This window comes from Carassius gibelio, chromosome A7, assembly GCF_023724105.1.
Source record: "Carassius gibelio isolate Cgi1373 ecotype wild population from Czech Republic chromosome A7, carGib1.2-hapl.c, whole genome shotgun sequence".
NCBI lineage: Eukaryota > Metazoa > Chordata > Actinopteri > Cypriniformes > Cyprinidae > Carassius > Carassius gibelio.
In genome coordinates, this window is record NC_068377.1 from 26,407,298 (window position 1) to 26,428,670 (window position 21,373).

Below are 21,373 nucleotides of genomic sequence, written 5' to 3' on the forward strand. Positions count from 1 at the left end.
TTCTGCAGTGATAACAACATCCCTCCCTTCAAAAGACAGCGGACTCATTCCAATCAAACCAGTGGGGCGCTTATCAAAACAATGCTGCAAAAGGGAGGGAGACAGACATTTCCCAGGCTGTTGCACTCAAGTGACAAAACATTAAGTGCCTCCACCTTTAGTTGATGAAACTGCGGTTTCGGTTATCCGATTCAAAGAAACGATCACAAGCTTTAAAAGTCAATTCAGAGGGTTTATTAAATAAACATTAAGAAAGGTCATACAAAAATATTCTATTAATATCTTTATAATAGCACATGAACTACACCCTTGAACGTATGGCTGATAAGTATAAGTAATTATTCTATACAAGACAACAGGTGTAGACCTGCCGAGGTTTCAGTTTGTTGGCATTAGTTTGCCAAAATAATCTGTTACTGTTGAACAGAAACATTTCCACATGCAAAAACGATCAGTTTTCACACAATAACTCTCAACTTGATGCAGTTATTTATCTTCAAAAGCAGAATCTAAGACATTGTCCCTGCCGTTCATGATGAGCCCTTCTCTTGTCCTCAGGCTGGAAGCCTCTCTCCAGGGTCCTGAAGCATGGGCTGTAGGCCTAGATCTGGTCCAGGGCATGGGGCCAAACACATCAACAAGCCAGTGCCCTCCCTCTAGGGCCCCACGATCAGTCCTCCTCTGAGGAAAGCTGGGCCCCATCATCATGCTCCTCTCTGTAGGCTGTCAGTGGGCCTCCTTTTGGGTTGTAACTCTCCGTCTTAAAACTCAGACCATCTGCCAGCTTCTGGGCAGCTTGTTTGGCCTGCAACTCCTGAAATGAAAAGTATACGCAATTACATGAATGTACTACATGAATAATGAATACAGAATGGGGTAGAAATATCCACACACCAACATAAAGTGCATTACAATAATGTATTCTTGAACTGATAAAAGTATGAATAGCTTTTTCAAGGTCAAAGCGATTCAAAAATTGTTTGAACTTGGCCAAAAGACATAACTGAAAAAAAATAGCTTTAACCACGCTGTCAATTTCTTTATCAAATTTCAGGCTACTATCAAAAGTCACACCAAGATTTCTGACAGTTGGTCTAAGCTCTGAAGTCAACGCATCAAAGTCCGAAGTTACAGACTCTCCAAATAAAATATATTCAGCCTTTTCTTCATTGAGATGAAGGAAATGTTGCTCTAACCATAGTTTCATGTCATAAATGCAATCAATTAGCAGCCCAGCTACGTCAGCATTTTTTGGTCTTATAGGCAAATAAAGTTGCAAATCATCAGCATAGCATTGAAAAGCTATATTATGCCTGGGTATAATAGACCCAAGAGGCATCAAGTATAGTGAAAAAAAGAATAGGGAGGATGCAAGAGAGAGAAGTGGTGGAGGGGAACGTGTCCCCAATCACTACAGATAAGGTTCTATTGGTCAGATATGATGAGAACCACTGAAGTGTGGTACCCCGATTATCAAAAAAAGTGATTAAGTCGAGACAGAAGGACTAAATGGTTCACTGTTTTAAAGGCTCCCATGAGATCAAGCAGCACTAGAATAACAGGGCACTTGGCATCAACAAACCGAGCAATATTATTGTGCACTTTTAACAGTGCAGAATCAGTGCTATGTCGCAATCAGAATCCAGACTGGAATTTCTCAAAAATAAAGTTATTTTCTTAAAAAGAATGCAATTGTATTAAAACCACTCTCTCAAAATAGTTTTTTTCACTTTGGTCATTCAAGTTTCTTCTCAGTTTCTCTGAGTCTGCTATGAGCAAGACATCTTCAGCCTACCAGGTGTCTTCTTGTCTGCTCCTGCAGAAGGTCAGCCGACTCCTCTAATGACAGCAGCTGGGCAGGAGTGTGGTGCAGGGGTGGAAACCTAGCCGCAGTGATGTCATCCAGGTGTTTTAGGTCTCTTTGTCTTCTGGCCTCTGCAGTAAGTGGTGTGATGCTGCCAGAGGCCTGACTAGGTGATGAAGACTCAGATTTTACAGCTAACCTAAATAAAACACAAACAGTTTTATCCAACCTGACTTTCAACCTCATGTCGTTCCAACCCTTTTTTTTTTTACTTTGATCCATCTCCAAAACAAAAATTAAAATATTTTTAATATAACTTGAGAGGTTTCTGAACCACCATTAAAAGTCCAGGTAATCCACATGCTTTAAAGAGATATAATCACTTTATAGGAACAGATTAAATTGGGCTTTTATACACATATAAACGCATATATAGAGCACATCACACTTGGTAAACATGTAAGCTTGTGTATGCGTCACGTGGTAGAACAAACCTCATTGATTCTTGTCTTACATATTTGAGCCTTTATGTTTTCCATATGTAATGTGCTCTATGTGTATCAATCATTGTTTAGATGGAAATAAAAACCTATGAAGCAATCTTAGCTCTTTGCAAGACTTGGATTTAACCACTTGATAAATTCAGATTCATTTTACGGTGCTGCTTTAAGACAATTTTTGATCTTAAAACGATGACCAAAATTAAATTTTTGTGGGAACTGTCCCTTTAATGTTTTATGTTTCAGCTTATTTTCAAAACAAATGAAAAACAGAGCCATGCAATGACAGTGTAGTTTCCACTCACTGGTTTGGTTTGAATCTGGGCTTCCTCATATTCACACTTTTCTCTGTCTTCTCCAGAACTTCGATGTAATGTGGTTTCTTCTGTTGCTTACTAGGAAGCAAGGTTTTAATGGTGTCTTGGATGGAGTCATTGTTACTTTCATCAAGAGTTACTTGTCCAAATGCCACCACAAGCTCTTTCATCGGTGAGGCTGCTGCATTCCCACCGGCTGTTTCTAGTGTTTCAGCATCCTCCGGCTGGGATGTCAAAGACTCCGCTTGGCCCAACAAACCACCATTTTCTTTTATGTTAGCCGCATCGATATTGACATTGGCTTTGTTTCTGTCATGGGATGGGATAATCATGTCCAAATTGGAGTCTAAATGTGTCTCTGTGCTTCGCTTGGCAAGGGCATGCTGATACTTACTCTGAAACTCCATCCGGAGAGAGATTAAACTTGCTTGTTTTCTCTCCTCCTCCTCCAGATGTCCAAGTGCAAGGTGTACTTTCTCAACAAAGCCGGCAATCTTCTTTCCCTTATCTGGAAGGGTCTGAATAAATCTCCTGAAGAGATTTTAAAAGTACAGATAATATTTAATTATATTTATTTAAACAGCATTTTATACAGTACAGAATGTTTCACAGTAATAAACGGGATAATAACAGTGACCAGTTGCACACAAGTGATTAATCACTTCAACAAAGCAACAATTTCATTTATATCACTGGATCTTGGATCAATTATAAATTGTCCCAGCTGTGTGGCACTGATGGGATGCACTGATCTTTTATTTAACGTTACTCGACTAATAATAAGGTTCCTGTGGAAGGATCCAGAATATTTAATCAGCATAGTAATCAAGCCAGTAATCTTAAATCCTGATTTATCTATACACACATTATTAATGATATATATTCAGGCTAAAATAAAATGAAACAAAATGGGAAAAAGTAGTGGGGGGAATCACTAACTTATTAGACAGTAACTTTTCTTGTCTTGACAGCATCTCCAAGAGCTGGTCTTTACTCTTGCTGCCCAGATCACCCACTTCCCCTTGGCGCGCCGCCCACGGCGCAGACATGATCAGATCTCTGAAGAATAAGACACCCAGTAAAAATCTCCCACTGACACGTTCACTTTACACGTCCTCGTGTGAGAGAGGACATCAGATATTCGCTTATTCCGTCATGTGTCAAAATAAGTAGGGGCAATGAAGTAAGCGACGATAATACAACACATACATTTCACATTCATTACAAAATAAAAGACCAGTGTTTCCGCTAGTGGGCACTCATGCATTGACGTACATCCGAGTAAACGACTCGGAGGGAAGTTAACGAGTGAAGGGCATAACAAAAGTGAGCTGGAACCATAGACTGGAATTCTTAGTTTTGTTTTGATGTGTAATCATAATATAGATAAAGAAAAATTCCAGCTAAGTTATCTGCCTTCCACAAACAAGTCCTCCTATCTTGGTCACTAATTTGCATCTAATTTGCACTAATTGCATCCCTATTTCATCTGGAATAATATAAACATTCTTTACAAACGTGAATCTATTTTCTTTGAGAACTGGTTTGACAACCATATTAAATGTATTAGTCAGATATATATAATAAAGAAGGCACACTCTTTTCTTATGATGAATTCCTTTCTTATTGTAAAATTGCAATTACTCAAAAATTATGTGCAATTGTTATTGGTCCGGTCCCTTCAGGTTCATATTTAAAGGTATTGATATAGACCATTGTCCTGATTCAGTGTCTTACTGAACTTATATTGGTAAAATTAGTTTTTCAGTAAGTCCCAAAAACACTGATAGTACTATCAGTATCTTATGATAAGGTACAGTAACAATTTATCTTTGGAAAAGAGTATGTATTGTCTCATTTGGTCTCTTTATTGAGCGGAAAATTAATTTGCTGGAGTAAAGTGTGGTTTTTACCACAGCAATAACATCTCAGAAATAAGATTAAAGAAGTTTCTTATAAGCTTATTCATAGGATTTATCCAGCAAATCATTATTTACAATTTTTTTAAAAAAGGAATAAAAGTAAAATGTTTTTTTTTTTTTTTGTAATGAATACTGCCTTGCACTTATCTTGGCACTGTACAAACTCATCTACACTATGGAGTAAGGTCAAAAAAATGTATAGCGAAAATATATATATTAAGACCTTTTTTAAGACCTCCTTTTTTTAAGAGTTTAAAACCTTCTTCACTTCTTTGGGGAAATTTACTCTTTGGCACTACTACTGACTATCATGACCAAGAGGAACAGTACTTTACTTAATTAATTTACCTTTTCTATTGACCAAATTTAATATTCATAGGTGTAAATTTAACAATAAACCCCCCAAATGTATGGTTTTGTTGACTGAAATATGTAAATATAAGCACTTTAAAAGTTTGTAAACTTTACAATATATTTATCTGAGTTTATAAATATGTACATGTATTTATATCTTGTATTTTTGTTTAAAAATCTTACAGGCCTAATTTGTTGAAAAACTGTTTTTGTTTGTTGTAATTTGTCCTTCTTTCTTTTTTTTTTTTTCTTCTCTTATTTTAATGTGGTTTTCTTGATAACATGTGTGTTATTGTTCCTTGAAAAAAAAAATATCAGACTGGAATGCAGCCAAAGAAAGAACCACCATCGCACTGGCGTCCCCTGCTGGTCAAGTACATGTAACTTACTCCACTATAAAGGTTCAATATAAACCTAGGAATGGACTATATATTTTGACTAAAATTTAAATAAATAATATCATAATATTTCATAAAGTGTGGAAGAATTTAAAAATATTCAAATGCTACTGGAATACAAAAATACATAAAAAAAAAAAAAAAAAAAAATGAGGATCGTATAGCACATGTAACATTACATGCACAAAGAACATGCAAAATACACACACACATACACACATAGCCTATATATATATATATATATATATATATATATATATATATATATATATATATATATATATATATATATATATATATATATATTGACGTACATCCGAGTAAATGACACGGAGGGAATTTAGCGAGTGAAAAAGTGAACTGGAACCTTAGACTGAAATTATGGAATATATATAATTAAGCATATACAAAAGTAAATACACGCATATACAAAATACTCAATTTTGCATATGCCGCGGATTCCCTATTTCTTGTATTCCACCAGCTCTGAGGTATTTCCATCAGTAAGGTTCCTTTACTTTCTGATATTTCTGAGAACAAGGAGTTCGATGATGTCTTAAACTTCATTTGTATGATGGGTACCATATCCACAAAGCTAGATACCTTAAATTTAAATCCAGCTGCAGTATATTTGCTTTAGATCTACATTTATTATTATCATCACTTCAAAAATTATCCTCTAATAAAAAAGCACTGAAGACATCTCGTATTATATAACGGTTTTTAAATACATCGTTTTGTTTTTGTTTTTATCTCTCCTCTGTATTCTCTCGTATAGTCTGTATTGTATGTTCTGCGTTCTGTATTATTTGTTTCTTTTGTATTTAATTATATATCTGCTGGAGAAAAAAAAAACTCGCTGCTGTATTCATATTGTATTGTCGTGAAGCTTCAGAATCACCTCGGGTCTGCCAGCCATCGTTAGTGCAGGAGGCTACGCCTGGCTGAGCTGTGCGCTCCGGCGACAACAAAAGAGCAATCATGACTAGTGGGTATTGATTTTTATACCTTCCGATGACATGATCTCAGCTTCGACTATTTTTAATGGAAGTACTTTCATAGAAAGCCGATTACAGGAGCGGTACAATCGCATGCTAACTAGCTAGCCAGCTAGCTTATTCTGTTTAGATTCCACGAAATTAAATCACAAGATTTCTCCTGCTATCCTGCTAAACAAGGCTAAATGCTGGTTTATGGTGACGTTAGTGGTTATTAATTGTTTATTATATACACTACGACACGGAAAACGTTTTCGATATGTTAACTGAAAGTTTTTTTTTTTTTTTGCGTGGAAAGTTTCACATAAGCAAACTTAAAATGATATTGTCGAATATATTTTTATTAGAAATGTCACCCGGCAAAATTCTTTATGAAAGAGTGGACAATATGTTTCATTAGATTAGGAAGTTGTTTATTTCGTGATTTCTGTAGATTTTTGTTCTCAGTGTTTCAGGATGTTGTTATTGTAATGAAAGCTCTCTGGCGCCCTCTTTGCCACGTTGCCTCACTGCTTCACATGTCTCTGTTGTTGATGAAACTGTACTCAGATTAGGGTTTGCATTAATCAACCTTCCTTACTTTAAAAATACACACACTGACACTGAATAGATTTGCCAGTTGCAGACTGGAGTTTTAAACGGAGTGGTATCTTGTTTATTCATGTTAGATCCTGTGTGCAATCTTTATATATACACGGCAGTAAAGCACAAATAAGCCATTATTGATGTGATCTGTTGTCTTGCAGGGGGAAATCAGCGTGAGCTTGCCCGTCAGAAGAATGCTAAGAAGAACAATGAACATGCCAAAGGGAAGAGAAATGAGGATGGCCTCTCAGCAGCTGCCCGAAAGCAAAGGTATCTAAACAGGAAAAAACAAAAAAAACAAATTGATAGTGAATTATGAAGTGCATCATACTGAATGTGAATAATATTTATTATTAGTAGTAGTATTATTGTATTTCAGAGATGCTGAAATCATGCAGCAGAAGCAAAAAAAGGCAAAAGAGAAGGTGGACCCTAAAGGCAATTAACCAGTGGCTGGCGCTGTGACCGACATGGCATCCTGATTTATTTTTTCTTTTTTTTTTGGTCAAGAGAAAGTATCTGTCATTGTATAGATCTGGAGACTTTGATTCTTTAATGTTTCATCCCAAACTCTGTTATGTTCTTGAAAGGGCATATAAACTACACAGTATACATAATGATTTGTGTTCAGCTTTTGAGGAGAGAGTTTCTTATGTTCAAATAATCAGAGCAAGACCAAATATTGGGAGTCTCAAAAATGTGTGGACTTGCACTGTAATCTTGTATTTTTGTATCAAATGCCCTTCTTAATAAAATTTACATTTTAATTCACATCTAGCAATTTATCCTTCTACTATAGTTAGCCATATAATATGTGGATTATGATTCAGTGTTTTTAATTCTGTAGTCCGTAACACTTTTTGTTGTTGTTGTTGTTAAATGAACAAAATCAATATTTGAGTAAGTACATAACCAGCCAGTGTTCGAAACTATCGCCTTACTTTAGCCCGATTTACAACGTTAAATTAATGATATTCTGATTTGAGTGGTTCAGGTAGGTTTTCGCTGGAAATTCGAGCATGGCACAGCATCATTACGTCACGTCTATAAACAAAGTTGTCTCGGCTAGTACTAGGCTATCGCATGTGAAGATCCTGCAGGTGGCCGATCGTTTAATTTGACCGCATTAAAATTATTCAGTGCACTTCATGAAAAGATGCGTGATAAAATAAAGAAATAATACTCCGACTATGACAGTTTATGCAAAATTTTATTTGCATCCCAGACAGTGGAGACACATTTTCTGACCCATTTCCATTTCTTCATTATTGTACAATTGACCACAAAATTAAACCAGGATGTTGACAGTGGCCTAAATCATTTACAGCTTACAAATACTGGTAGAAAAACAAATAAAGTGCGTGAATGTACAAATGTAAAACAACAGTAAAACAATGTCAAAGTATAAAAGATCACAAACTACTTTACATATCCATTCTAAACACACAAATCTGAAAACACAGTGGAATGTAACACGATTAAACAGCATCAGACGTGTCAGTTAATGTGGATTAAAAAGAGTTTTCCAAGTGGAACGGAAGTCTAAAACAGCAATGTTAGTGAAGTCTGGATCACCCATAATTGAACTTAACTTTATTTTTACCCTAAAAAAAAAAAACTGATTGCAAATGTACAGACATTATGAGCTCTTTTCTTAATGTATTAACCATTCCTCCAATATCACTTTACCACACGTCAAACAGACCATTTATAACACATAATATAATTATTTTGTGTTATTGTACGGTTTCATTGTCTTGGTTCTGCCTGTTTAGACTACGTCTACACCAAACACAAAAACAACCAACCTGTGAAGCAAAACAATCTCAAGCTTGTGCTTTATATTTCCATACAACTCCTCAAATGCACATTCAAATATTCTTAATGCTCATACACGTATGCTACATTAGAACTAAATGTATTTTCATTATTTCTCCACATTTAATATTTCCATACACATACCATTATTTAACAGCAGACACTTTCCTAACATGAACACATTTGAATAACAGAATGGAAAACACATACTACTTCCCAAAAATGACTAAGAAATAATAATAATAATAATAATAATAATAATAAAAGACCAAAAATAGAATCTTAAAAAGGGAAAAAAAAAAAAAAAAAGATTTCTAAAATGTTTAGAAAGTTCTATAATACTAGCGAGCTATCTGGTCTGAACTGCATGGTGTTTAATTCTGGTATAATGAAAAACTACAGAGCATGGATTATGGGTTTCATAGACAAATTTTTAAATGAAAGTTCCCCCACTTAAAACACTTATGCATTGAACCTTTGCGCAAAAACAGCAAAGGAACACAAACAGACATACAGAACAGTCCTCTCACCTTGAGTGAATCATTTCTCTTGGTCTTTGCAGTGGTAATAGATAATAGATTTGAGGGCATTGTCTTAAGCAACTATAGTTTGGCAATTCACACACACTGTGCATGTCCTATAAATTCTCTTATACTCGGGGCTCAGTACGCTTTGTCTTCATGAAAGCTGCCCATTGAATGTACCAAGTGAATATAAAGAATGTCAGACTGTTAATGTGTCATTTATATAAATTAATTGGAAACATCAGCATTTTAAACCACAGAGTCTTTGATCTCAGAGCCCAATCGTACCCGAGGCTGAGGGCAAATGTCACTGACTTCCACATGACTCTCTTTAAAGCCATTCTGTGGTGTTTGGGTGAGTGTCTGTGCTTCCTTGGAGTTGTGCTGCGTGCTTGTCTCTGATGGAGCAATTATGTAGCCACAGTTTTCCTCCAACGTCTGGTAGCTTTTGTGGTCGGATGGGGATGTTGGAAGCACACTTGTATTGAGGGGTAAACTCTCCCAGTGCCTGACTCTTCTCTTTTGTGCTCCTCCAGTTTGATCTCCTCCTCTCAGTACCTCCTTCATCCGGCCCCTGTGTCGATATGCTACCGACAGCCCGAACGAAAGCACACAAACAGCTAACAGCACACACACTACTGCCAGCTCTGTGCCATATGTCTTTATGCGCAGTTGAGCGGAGTGCTCCGATTCGCTGGACAAGATGTCAGATGAAATGCTTTGGATTTTTTTTAAATGTGGATCTATTCGCCATGTGTTGGTTGTCGAATCAGATAACAGCTCTGCCTTCACACAGTAGTTGGCCAAGAGTTGCCTGAAGCCACGTTCTTCTGACCAGCACGAGAAGACCTCGTCGCTGCCTGCACGGCTGCTGACTACCAACCCACCATCTGGGCTCGGGAACAGGAAGTGGCCCACATCTGGCTTATATGACCATTTCCTTTGGGCATGGTTGGAGCGAAGATTGCAGGGCAGTAGGAAAAGAGTATTAGGTGGGACGATAATGAGCTCACAAGCAGATTCTTGGGAACTTGGGAAAGAACGTGGTAACACTAGAAAGAGAGGAACAGAGATGGGTGTTAGGACATATTCAGATGGATGACAGATGCTTGTATATGTTGGCATTTGTAGGTTTACCTGAGCTCTCAGACACCACACTGAACATTGTGCCGTTACATTTTGACGTATCTGCCTTCTCGATATCCTGCTGCCATTGGCTGAAATATGCATAGGAAGGTACAGATTGGTATTTGTACTCAAAATGATTAATGCAACAGATTATTTGGATAAAAAAAGGGAAAAAAAAAGAAGACTTACTTTTGTGGTGGGATACGTGTGACGTCAGTACAGTGTGTGCCTGTCCAGGCACAGTATGGGTCTCTGGCCAAAACACACTCGCCACAGTTGTTATGGAAACTGCAGTTTGCTACTGGCAGCTGCACAATACCAGAGTGTGACGACACAAATAACAAACCCTGTTTGTTGAGAGAGAGGACTGAAAGTGAGAGACTGAAACGAATGCTTTGTGGAGCACAAAGGCAAGATTTTTTTTTACATATTTGTTCAAATACACTACCATACAATACAAAAAAAAAAAAAAGAAATTAATTTTATTCAGAATTTAAATTAAAATTTTCCATAAGTGACATTTTAAACTGTCACAAAAGATTTGTATTTCAAATGAATGCTGTTATTTTCATCTTTTATTCATCGAAAAACTCAATGTATCACAAATGTACCACAGGATCACAGTTTCCACCAAAAGAAATTAATTAACATTAACCTAAATTAAAAAATTCTGTAAAATTATAACTCATTGTTAGTTCATAATATTTAATACATTAGCTAATGACAACAACTTGAACCTTTTTATGAAGTTTTACTGCATAAACACACACACACACACACACACCTTAGTTGAATCCATCTCTATGTTTTGTACAGGTTGTTGCTCTGGGAACAGTTGGATCTCCTCAATGATGTGCATCATACCGCCTACATTCACAGCCTTCTGCAAACGTCCATCATCTGTCAAATCACAGAACATAATGCCAACAGCTCTTTAGAAAATAAATGAAATCGCAGAATCTCAAACACTCAAAAAACCCACATACCTGTGCCGATGAACATCACATCATAAGCAGCGTGGAGGCCTTGCACGTGGTGCACAGCAATTTGTGTGTAGTGCACAGAGTGTGTGAAGAGCACTAGCTGACTTTTGACAGGACTGTCCATCAGGAAGTGGTCTTTCACAAAGTTTAGTACCTTATCTGGCATATCAAGGGATGAGTGCATTCCCAGCTGTCTTGAAGCATTAGTAATACACTGTAGATAGGGAGAAAAAAAACTATCTTCACGATAAGCTTCACAGAAACTCAATGATCCTGCACTCATAGAACTGGTATATTGTATATTTGGAGTCGGTGTCATCTTACCATTCCAGGTCGTGGTTCAGGTACAGAGTGAGTGTGTGTGTACCACTGCTGAGTCTCTCGGTTCACCTCTTTGTAACGACCGGAAAATGCTTTTTCTACCTGATCCATGCTGAACACACACACTGCTGAACTGCCTGCTAGACCTTTACTCCTACAAAACATACAGCAACAAATTAGAAATAGATTTAACTATTTAATACATTTAATATTTGACTACTGTTTTATGATATAAATGTTGAAAGGTTGCCAATAATACCCAGTGAGGCAAACTACTTGACATTTTTGAATTGATAATATGCTGTCGTTTACGTGATTCATGCAATGTGAATCAGAAACAGTTCGCGTTTTGGACATCGGATATACAAAAAAGATTGAATGCGTGTATTTTTTTAAATTATTTACAAATAGTTTAAAATGATTACTTCTCAACTAGATTTACATCTTCAACATTTTTTTCGACTTTATTTTCAAGTCATGGTTATGCCCTTGGATTACATTACAATAACATTTGCAATGTTACATTCCGTTTCTAGTATGATTAATTCATGAAAAACATCCCCTCCACTCAATCTTATCTTCCCTAGCTCCTCTGCATTTATTTATTTTTGCTCACCACTGAGAAGTGAAGACTGCATAGAAGAGTGTGTTTTTCTTGTGTTGGGCTGGAAGCACATACACATCCTGTATGATGTTGAAAGGAAAGCCATCGTCCGGTAGCGAACACAAGAGTTGAGCTTTCAGAAATGTGGTCCATTTCTTCTGCAGGACTCTCTTTCCACCTTGATCCTCCTGAGGTCATTCACACAAACAAATGATGAACACTTTGAAACTAACAGTCTCAATGATTTATAATACTCTGAAAGACCACTAGGGGGAATCAACACGCCAGTCCTGGTTTCAGAGCATCTGGATCAAAATAAAGAAAAATAGAGAAACCCATTGTTGTGGCACCACAATACACCATCAGATAGTGATAGCACGGTACTGAATGATTATTACATTCAAATACAATAGTGTTTATATAATTCTCCAGGGCATCTCAAAGAATAATACCATAGTACATGTCTGAACAATTATCAAGGTACTCCCATGGGTTGTAGGCGGGTTAGCGGGTTAGCATTAGCGGGTAGGAAAGTAACACAATGTGTACTTTTTCTTCATGTTACCTTATCAAACCAGATCTCCAGGTTTATTTTTCACCTAAAGTCTGCAGTTTTTTGACTGATCCAGGGTTGTTTTTTGTTTTTTTGTTAAAATGACATACCATCCATTTTTGTCCCCACAGGCCTCATACAGTCGGATTGAGCGAAGTACATAATGGGTGCATGTATTGATATTGGATATATTGGCATTTGTGTATGTGTATGTGTGTGCAGTTACATGTACATGTGTGAACTGCTTAAACAATCCATCTTACCTTACACACACGTGCAATCCTGGACACTATGGTGTTATCAAAGAAGTCGAACTCCTTCCCCATCTCGCTGAAGAAAAAGTAAATCTGATCATCACTTCTCTCGCTGTCTGAACCTGATATATAAGCAGAACCTGCAAACGCTGGGTCTAATGGACCACAGCACACACACACACACACACACACACATAAATAAACACTTTCATAAAACATATACTAAAAATCTAATTTGTATCAATTTTTTAACCTCAGTATCAGAAAGTATAATTTGTTTTCAACATGCATGAGAAAGCAGGGTTCTATAATCAGTGATGCTGGCATTTATTTTTGGATATTTATCTTCCAAGAAGTCCCTTGTGAGGAATTGTGTGTTTGTATATATATATTTACCCTGGAGCAAGTTAAAAGAGTTTTCTGTTTTGAGAGGGGTGCCAGACCCTAGACTCCTATATATGGTGTGTTCATTTCCCTGGAAGTTACCGACAGTAGCAGTGTACAGTTCCCCATCTGCAACACAACAAAACATGCAAGTGCTTATTAACAGTAAATCACCATGTTCATCAAACTGAATGATGTTTATGTATGGAGTTCAAACAAAACAAATGCATTGTTTCTGCATGAGTTTTTCTTACCCACTGTAATAGCTGTAGATCTGTATTCTGGATTAAATGGACAGCGTCCACGTCCGTCCTCCATAACGTGTTCCCCATTTTCATCTCTTTGCAGAGAGAAACTGGAAATGTTCTAAAAAATTCCCAGGAAACCATGGAGAAACAGTTAGAACAAATGACACCAAACACTAACACAATTAGGTCAATGATATTTAAAATATACAATGAATTAAATACATCTAATTAAATAATTATTAAGTAGATCGTCTTTTATTATTATTCAACTGCTTATTAAAATGCTATGAAAAATGTGAAATAAAAGTCATGTCTTAACCAACACATGGAAAAAAAACACAATAAACTGTATCAGACAGTACGTCTACAGACCCTTAAAAGTCAATAAGTCTTATAAAATATCAGATAATTAGTTTTACCTTTAATTAATTAAATAAATAATAATTATATTATTCCATTTTACTAGATCTTTTTCTATTCTTTATCATGGATACACATAAATATAACAACATCATCAAGAGAAAAAAAGTCTCACAATGTAAGCACAGCTTGGACTGAAGGCATGTGTTCCACACACATACAGGTGTGTGCTGTTCAGACGCAGTAAAATCTTGATGTAGTTGAAACAATCAGTCTGAAACACATAAGAGACAGATTATAATATATAGGATCACATTTTTTCACTTATATCACTTTTTTCACTTTTATATTAACAATCACCACAACACACATGTACCTGGGGGCCCTTTCCTTTAAAGATACACTCTTGCCTCTTCTTTTCTGGAGTGCTCCATGTGAGCTGCAAAAGACGCAAAACAAGGCTGAATAACATCAAAATCAACTCCTACACTCTACTACAAACATTCTTGTATACACGTACTGTTTTCTGTAGATACGTCACGCTGATATTGTCCAGGCTGAGAGAGAATATGTTCTCCCTGGCTCCCACGTAGATCTTGTTTTCATCTGGGCTCAGCAGAAGGGTTGAATAGTTATACACGCCATCCACAGAGAACTCTCTCACTGATCGTCCTTCTGCATCTGAACACACACAGTTAAAAATATCACTTTAAACATGCAGCTTAATCACTTCAGAAAAAGAACAAAAATTTTCAGTTATCTGAAAAAAGCATTAGATTTCACACACATACAAGCTATACGTAATATGTACACAAATATATAAATTATTAATGTACGTTCAAAATTCATCCTCTATTCCTCACATGGAATGCAACTTCAAAACTTCAAAAATCTGTCACACAAAGGAACCCTTGAAAATTACGTGGGTTTGCATGTCCAGAAGGCTATCCTGGCAAGGCACAGAGGTCACTAGCGTCAGTGTTTCCTCATATAAGTCTTTACAAGCCATTTTGTTCTAATTACAACCATTACATTTGAATTTTCAACCTCAAGTGATTAATGAGTATGTATGTCCTTCTGATTCAGTACACCAGCCAGGGTTTACAAATGGTTCTAATAGCCCTTGTAAATGTTTACAATCATGGATTCAACTCTCCTGTGTTTGGCTAAGATGAGTGAACGCAACATTTGAAACAGACTCATAATGGGTCTTTCGGGAACTAGACATCATGGCAGTTCAAGTAGCCCTAAAATTGAGCTAAATTATTTCAGGTGAGTGGAAGTCTGAGGGAATTTTGGCCAGCAGAGCTTCTTCTACAGAATACACACACACACACACACACACACACACACACACACACATATACACATATGACAATAATAAGAAACATTTCCTACTAAATCAGCATATTAGAATGATGTAACATATCACACTGAAGACTGAAGTAATGGCTGTAAAAATTCTGCTTTACATCACAATATATATACAAAATAAAACAGTTATTTTGAATTGTAATATTTCACAATTTTACTGTATTTCTGATCAAATAAATGCAGTCCTGGTGAAAACATCTTGGAATTACCACCTGATACCAACCAACATTGTATCATGGTACCACAGTACCGTATCAATGGTCAAAAAGTGGGCAGGAGTTTACATGTGTGCTATTAACTGATGCAATAAGCCATCCTACTACCCAAGCCAAAACTGAAATAATCCCTGAACAAGCACCAGTGTGAATGAACTTAACCCATTAGCTCTTGGTGGGACTAATATGGTAGTAAGTAAATTGTAAATAGATTTAGATAAGAAAACATCTGTTGAATAATGAATAATTAATTGATGCACTCACTGTATGTGAAACTGATGCGTGCTGTGACATCATCTTCACTCGCCATGTTTGCTTGTAAAACTCCAGCCAAAATAATCCATATGGTCCCGAATAAAAGCCAGACAGAGTTTGTGGTTTCCATGGATACTTTCCATTGGACTTTATATTTGATTGCCATGGTTACTGCTTTGCAAATGGAGATGGTTATATTCCAGGCATCTTTGGGATTTAAATGTGATGTTTACACCGTCATTAATTCTTTCAGGTATACTTCTTTCAGTTATACTCCAGGTCAACGGGACATTGCATATTTCAATTAGGCTTCAAACAGGCCAAAGTTGAAAAGATATCAGATCCTTGTGGGCAAACACATTCCTCCTTTTATGTATGATCCATGTAGCAAACTCCAATGAGACTTTCTGGAATCTGCAGAGGGAGAAGCAGAAGTACATTTAGTCACTTTATCAGATTACTAACTTACACACTGAAGGACGCAGCTTAGCTGGGAAGGAATAATAACAAAAATTAATTTCCCAACAACTATGTGTTACAGACACTCACAGCTGGTATAAAAATAAAGCCTGAATCTAAGACAAATAATAAATATATATATATTTTTTTCAGTTCAAAATAGACAGATCTCTAAATCCACAGCAGATGCTTAAGTGTTTTTTCTGGGAAAGAGTTTGAATCTCATGTCCTCCTCTTCATGATATTATCCAAACAGAATTTGGAAATGCAACAACTCCCTTTTGGCCTGATCAGATTTTAAGAGTGGTATGTCCTGAAAACAGGAAGGCTGTGTAGTCTCTGTTGCCTCAAATTCAACATACAAATGAAATGACAAAGTACCATACTGATTATGCTCACTTTCTCGTTTTCTATTTATTTGTAACATTTGTATTATTAATTTATTGTGGTTTCCTTTTGGAGAAAATTAAATCAGCATTCAAATCCAATTCCAAACAGACTGCCAGTGAATAAACTGTCAGATAGATCTGGTGGCAATTTTGTCTTTAGCAACTATAAAATGCAAACAATTAGAGACATTAAATAGCCTAAAGTTCAGCTATGAGAAACCATACAACTACAGATGTATTCATTTACAATACAGCCTAAATCATTCATAGATGCAACAAAATTCCAGCTAAACATGTGTACTGACATCCGTTATAAGTACAAGTTGTGCACAAACAGACATTCAGCCTGCAGACTGAACTGCCCTGTGCTCCTGCTTAGACTCAAGGGTTAGATCTGGAAGTCAGGCACTTCTAAATGATTAAAGATACTGAGATAAAAATTAGGGATGCACCGAAATGAAAATTCTTGGCCGAAACCGAAAACCGAAAAAGAGAAAACCAAGGCCGAAAACCGAAACCGAAACACCGAAAGAAATTATGCCAATTATTAGTACCATTGCATTTATTGCTATGACCGTGTACTAACTTTACTAAAATTAAGACATTGCAATTGCATAAATTAATATTAAAGTTTCAAAGATAATTACAATTACATAACGTATTTAAAAAAAAACATAAAAATACATAATTACAAATGATGCAAATATTTATTAAGCATATTGCAACAATGCACAGTATAAAATAAAATTCAAACTAAAAATGTATCCCATTCATGTGTATATTTAATAATAATGTACAGGCCTACTGGCCTGCAGAAAGGTTTTAAAATGAACAGTTCTCTCATAAAAACAAAGTGCATTTAGGTGAAGTGCATTTGAAATTTTTCTATGTAGGACTAGAAAGTGCATTACTTCTCCAGTTGGCAAGACTGTTATCACTTCTGCGGATGGGGACTTCAGACAGATAACCATCTAGCTGTTGAGCAGTTGAGCTTGTCATCTGCCTGACATTTGAGAAATATTTGAGAGAGTGTATTTAAATAGGGCCAGGGCATAAATAAACATTTTTATCAAATTAAAGCAGAAATCTAGCATAAATACGGCTACAATCTGATATTATGTATGTGTGTGTGTGTGTGTGTGTGTGTATGTATGTATGTATATATATATATATATATATATATATATATATATATATATATATAGTAGCCTAAGAACAAAATAGCCAACGTATTATTATTATTTGAGGCACTTTCTTGCAGAATTCCACTGAACATATCAGACAACGAGGGTGCATGCCACTCATCTGGTGCAGAGACGAGTCTTTTCTGCGCTCTGATCTGTCTCCTGCGCTTGGCGCTTCTCCGTCTCCATGCGGGTTCTCCGCATCCAGCGCGGCCTGGATCATTTCTTGTGCGCGCTGTCTTATTTCCGCATCCAAGTAACGTTAATGGTCTTTATAACGCGGATCAAGCACATTCGCGATGAAGTGCAGAGGATCCGAAAAGATCTCAGTGAGACGTGTGCTAACAGACTCTATAAGACTGTACTTTTCTTTGTTTTTACTTCGTGGTCCGTCTTAATCTCTTTGTTAGGAGACGCTTTAGTGCTGCGAATAAAGGAGTAAGAAGAGAGAGAATGTTCTCACTGGTGTTAAGTGAATGTCGCGGGGAGCTCGTGGTCTGCGCTATGCAGCACGTGCAGGTCGCGGTTTCTGTTTGCGTCATCACAACATTTCGGCCGTGTTGTTTCGGTGATAAAAGTCTATCGGCCGAAAACCAAAAAGGCCATTTTCGGCCGAAAATTTTCGGTGGCCGAAATTTCGGTGCATCCCTAATAAAAATAAAACATGCTGCTTACACTTATGTTAACTACAGCTGCCAGATCACATGTACCATTACATACACAAACAAAAATATGGCTCTATGTAAAGACTTCCCTTACATGGAGAACTTTTGCCAATTAACAACCCTCCATTAACATTGAAATGACCTAATTTAGTGCATAATATCAAAAGATGATGATATGAAGGGCAATTAATAATATGACTCAATCCTCTGAACCGGAGGATTTTGTACTCAGGATTATAATGAATTAAAAACTGATGTGACTCGCTTTAAACCAAATCACACATTATGCAGAGTAAACAAAAATAAACATGATAAATCTTTCATTCTTAGGAGACTCTTAATGAAGCACCATGGGTGAATGTTCTCTCATTGTTACCATAAGACAAATTAAATGCATTACATCGTGAACCAGACCAAAGAGAAGCCGTAGATAGAGAGGTCAAACTTGTTATCTTTTACTTTGAAAAGATCTGATATATGCAATAAAGTTACAAGCTGTCTATTATATATTTCCCCTTAAACTTTTATTATACTAACTGGAAGAAGGTAGTACACCATTGGTCTGGTTTCTTTGACTAAGTCCATTTGCATGGTAAGTCCCTGGAGCAAAAAGTTCAGTAAAGGCATTATCAATAACTTCTACTGAAACTCTTGAAGGTCATATACAAGTACAAACAACATATATTGCACATGGGCACAAGAAGCAACAACTTGGTGCTCATGTTTTTAGACCGTTACACAACAAAGGTTCTTTCCTGATGTGTAAGATGGCAAGAACAGTCTTCCTCTGACAAATTAATACGCCAGATGTAGAGAGGTTATCATTTTTGGACTCTGACAAACAGAAGAACTTGCACTGTCTTCTCTAAATAATATAAACATCAAACGGTTCTTTGATAGGACATACAAGGTATTCATTGTCTAGTCCTGAGTCTTTGATCCAAAAGGTTGATGCAGTTCTAAGCAGAGCAGAGTTTAAGTAAATAACAAAGGTCTGCTTTCATGTTGTGCTCTCTTGTTTGCCCAACCACTGAGATGAACTAGTTTTTTTTTTTTTGCAACCACTCTATTACAATATTAGAAAGCTTCTCTCAGTTGTGATTATAACTAAAATCATCTTTCGTAGAAAAGAAAAGTTTTGATAATCATTTTAAATTAAATTGTTTCCTCAAGTGTTAATTATCAAACCTACCTGGCATACACTACACTCAGAAGTCACATGGTCTCACATGGCTAAATTAAGTTAAAAGGAGAAGACACAAATGAGGAAGATTTTATCTTATTTTCAGATTCCACTCATAATAAAAATTTATATCAATCATTAATGTAAATGAATGCAATACGCCTGATTGACGTATATTTGGAAAACAAAGGAAACTAATTTTATAGAATGGATTCTAATACAATTTGGGACAAATAAATTTCAATACAAGATCAAATGCTCTTTAAAAATCAAAACCCAATCAAATGTTATAGTTCTTTTTTCATTCTGTAGATGTCATTTGCCTGACATCATCATGGATGTGATCAAGCTTCAGTATCCACCTGATAACTGCGATTGATAATTAATGAGGGTCTGTTTTAAGCACTCTTCAACCACAACTTAAAATGTTAGATAAAGTAACTTTTTCAGGCATCTTAATGGTTTAGAACAGGTCTGGTGATTTGCCCCACTTGATCCGAATCAACAGTTCAAAATAAAAAGCAAAGCCTATGCAAAGATTAAAATGAATACAATTAGAATACGATTCAATGCATTTACAGTTAAGAAGGTGACAGCAACACAAAAATAAATAAAATAAACAGCTTTTATCAGTGCTCTTGTTCAGCCTACTTTTAAAGTTCGTTCTCTCTCACACGTAGCTACTTCCAGATGTCGAGTTTACTCCGCGGTGACTGTGTGGTAAGCACAGACGCACAATTCAGCACCACCTTGTTTATATGATCCCATTTCCACCCACACACGATATACAGTCTGGATCCTAGTACACCTTAATATCAAAGCACTTATGTTAAACGGAAATTAATTATTGACTTATATTAAAAAGTGATGTTTTGCAACAGCTGACGTTACAGCGTTCAACAGATAAACGTGGTCAGTCCTACGTCTCCGAGCAATAATAAATCATCCGTCGCACCTCTAGTCAACCCTGGCCCCTTTTTATTGCTTATTATAAACGCAACTTACCACTAAAGCGCTTAAAACCATTACATCTGTTATCTGATGTAAATCGTCAATGAGCCTTCAGAACTGTATTCCAGCATGGTTTCTCTCAGTCCCGATTAACTGCGTAAGATCCAGCCACTGATTTCTTCGCTCATGGATCTACCTCCGAGACAGTCACTCTGCAGTTATACCTACTTGAAGACATTCGACCCTCCTCCAACCATTCACTGGAGCCACACCTCTAACACACAGACATGAAACTACACTCTGCACTGGCAGAGAAACAGTATGTTTTATTCATAGTCACAATTGTAACCAATGGGAAACTACAGTAAAAATTTCTCATTTGGTAAATAAGACCCTAAAAGTTTTTTTTTTAAGTCAAATTTTGGGGGACAAGAAATTAAATGTAAGTTTATTTAATGAGGCGCAAACTGGTCATAACTGTTTACAAGAGTCATGTAAAACAAAAAAGTCTAAAATACAAAAAATATACTATATTTTTTATAATCGTTGAACTCAAAAGTTGTGCTAACCACTGTAAATCCTTGTTTGTTTGTTGTTGCTTTCATTTAAAAAGGGTTTAATAGTTTTAAAGCCAACTGGGGAT

At 36.3% G+C, this 21,373-nt stretch overlaps 2 protein-coding genes and 1 long non-coding RNA gene across 8 annotated transcripts; 1 reads left to right on the forward strand and 2 right to left on the reverse strand.

Annotated features, from left to right (window-relative positions):
* Positions 1 to 217: 217 nt before the first annotated feature.
* LOC128016975 (DNA-directed RNA polymerase II subunit GRINL1A-like) lies at positions 218 to 3,823 on the reverse strand. The gene is made up of 4 exons (XM_052601991.1): positions 3,561 to 3,823; positions 2,610 to 3,152; positions 1,796 to 2,003; positions 218 to 814 (listed from the first exon to the last, which is right to left on the reverse strand). The coding sequence occupies exons 1-4, from the start codon at positions 3,668 to 3,670 to the stop codon at positions 671 to 673; spliced, it is 1,005 nt and encodes a 334-aa protein (XP_052457951.1). The 5' UTR covers positions 3,671 to 3,823; the 3' UTR covers positions 218 to 670.
* A 1,912-nt stretch (positions 3,824 to 5,735) lies between these two features.
* LOC128016977 (uncharacterized) lies at positions 5,736 to 7,297 on the forward strand. 4 transcript variants are annotated; one of them, XR_008184336.1, is made up of 3 exons: positions 5,736 to 6,287; positions 7,040 to 7,148; positions 7,236 to 7,297. It is a non-coding gene; the product is annotated as an uncharacterized LOC128016977 (long non-coding RNA). The 4 variants fall into 4 exon arrangements; XR_008184335.1 differs by having other exon boundaries at positions 5,737 to 6,287; positions 7,242 to 7,297; XR_008184333.1 differs by having other exon boundaries at positions 5,739 to 6,287; positions 7,239 to 7,297.
* Positions 7,298 to 8,069: 772 nt separating this feature from the next.
* On the reverse strand, positions 8,070 to 20,951 carry LOC128016976 (semaphorin-4B-like). Of its 3 annotated transcripts, XM_052601994.1 has the most exons (16): positions 20,785 to 20,919; positions 20,431 to 20,492; positions 15,909 to 16,313; positions 14,576 to 14,736; positions 14,432 to 14,494; positions 14,231 to 14,329; positions 13,702 to 13,813; positions 13,460 to 13,576; positions 13,073 to 13,218; positions 12,269 to 12,444; positions 11,656 to 11,806; positions 11,335 to 11,545; positions 11,133 to 11,248; positions 10,538 to 10,695; positions 10,358 to 10,437; positions 8,070 to 10,272 (listed from the first exon to the last, which is right to left on the reverse strand). In XM_052601994.1, exons 3-16 carry the CDS (start codon positions 16,063 to 16,065, stop codon positions 9,470 to 9,472), a joined length of 2,550 nt encoding a protein of 849 aa, XP_052457954.1. In that variant the 5' UTR covers positions 16,066 to 16,313; positions 20,431 to 20,492; positions 20,785 to 20,919; the 3' UTR covers positions 8,070 to 9,469. The 3 variants fall into 3 exon arrangements, with proteins under 3 accessions (XP_052457954.1, XP_052457953.1, XP_052457955.1); XM_052601993.1 differs by lacking the exon at positions 20,431 to 20,492 and having other exon boundaries at positions 20,785 to 20,951; XM_052601995.1 differs by lacking the exons at positions 20,431 to 20,492; positions 20,785 to 20,919 and adding an exon at positions 17,659 to 17,868.
* Between the last annotated feature and the right edge of the window lie 422 nt (positions 20,952 to 21,373).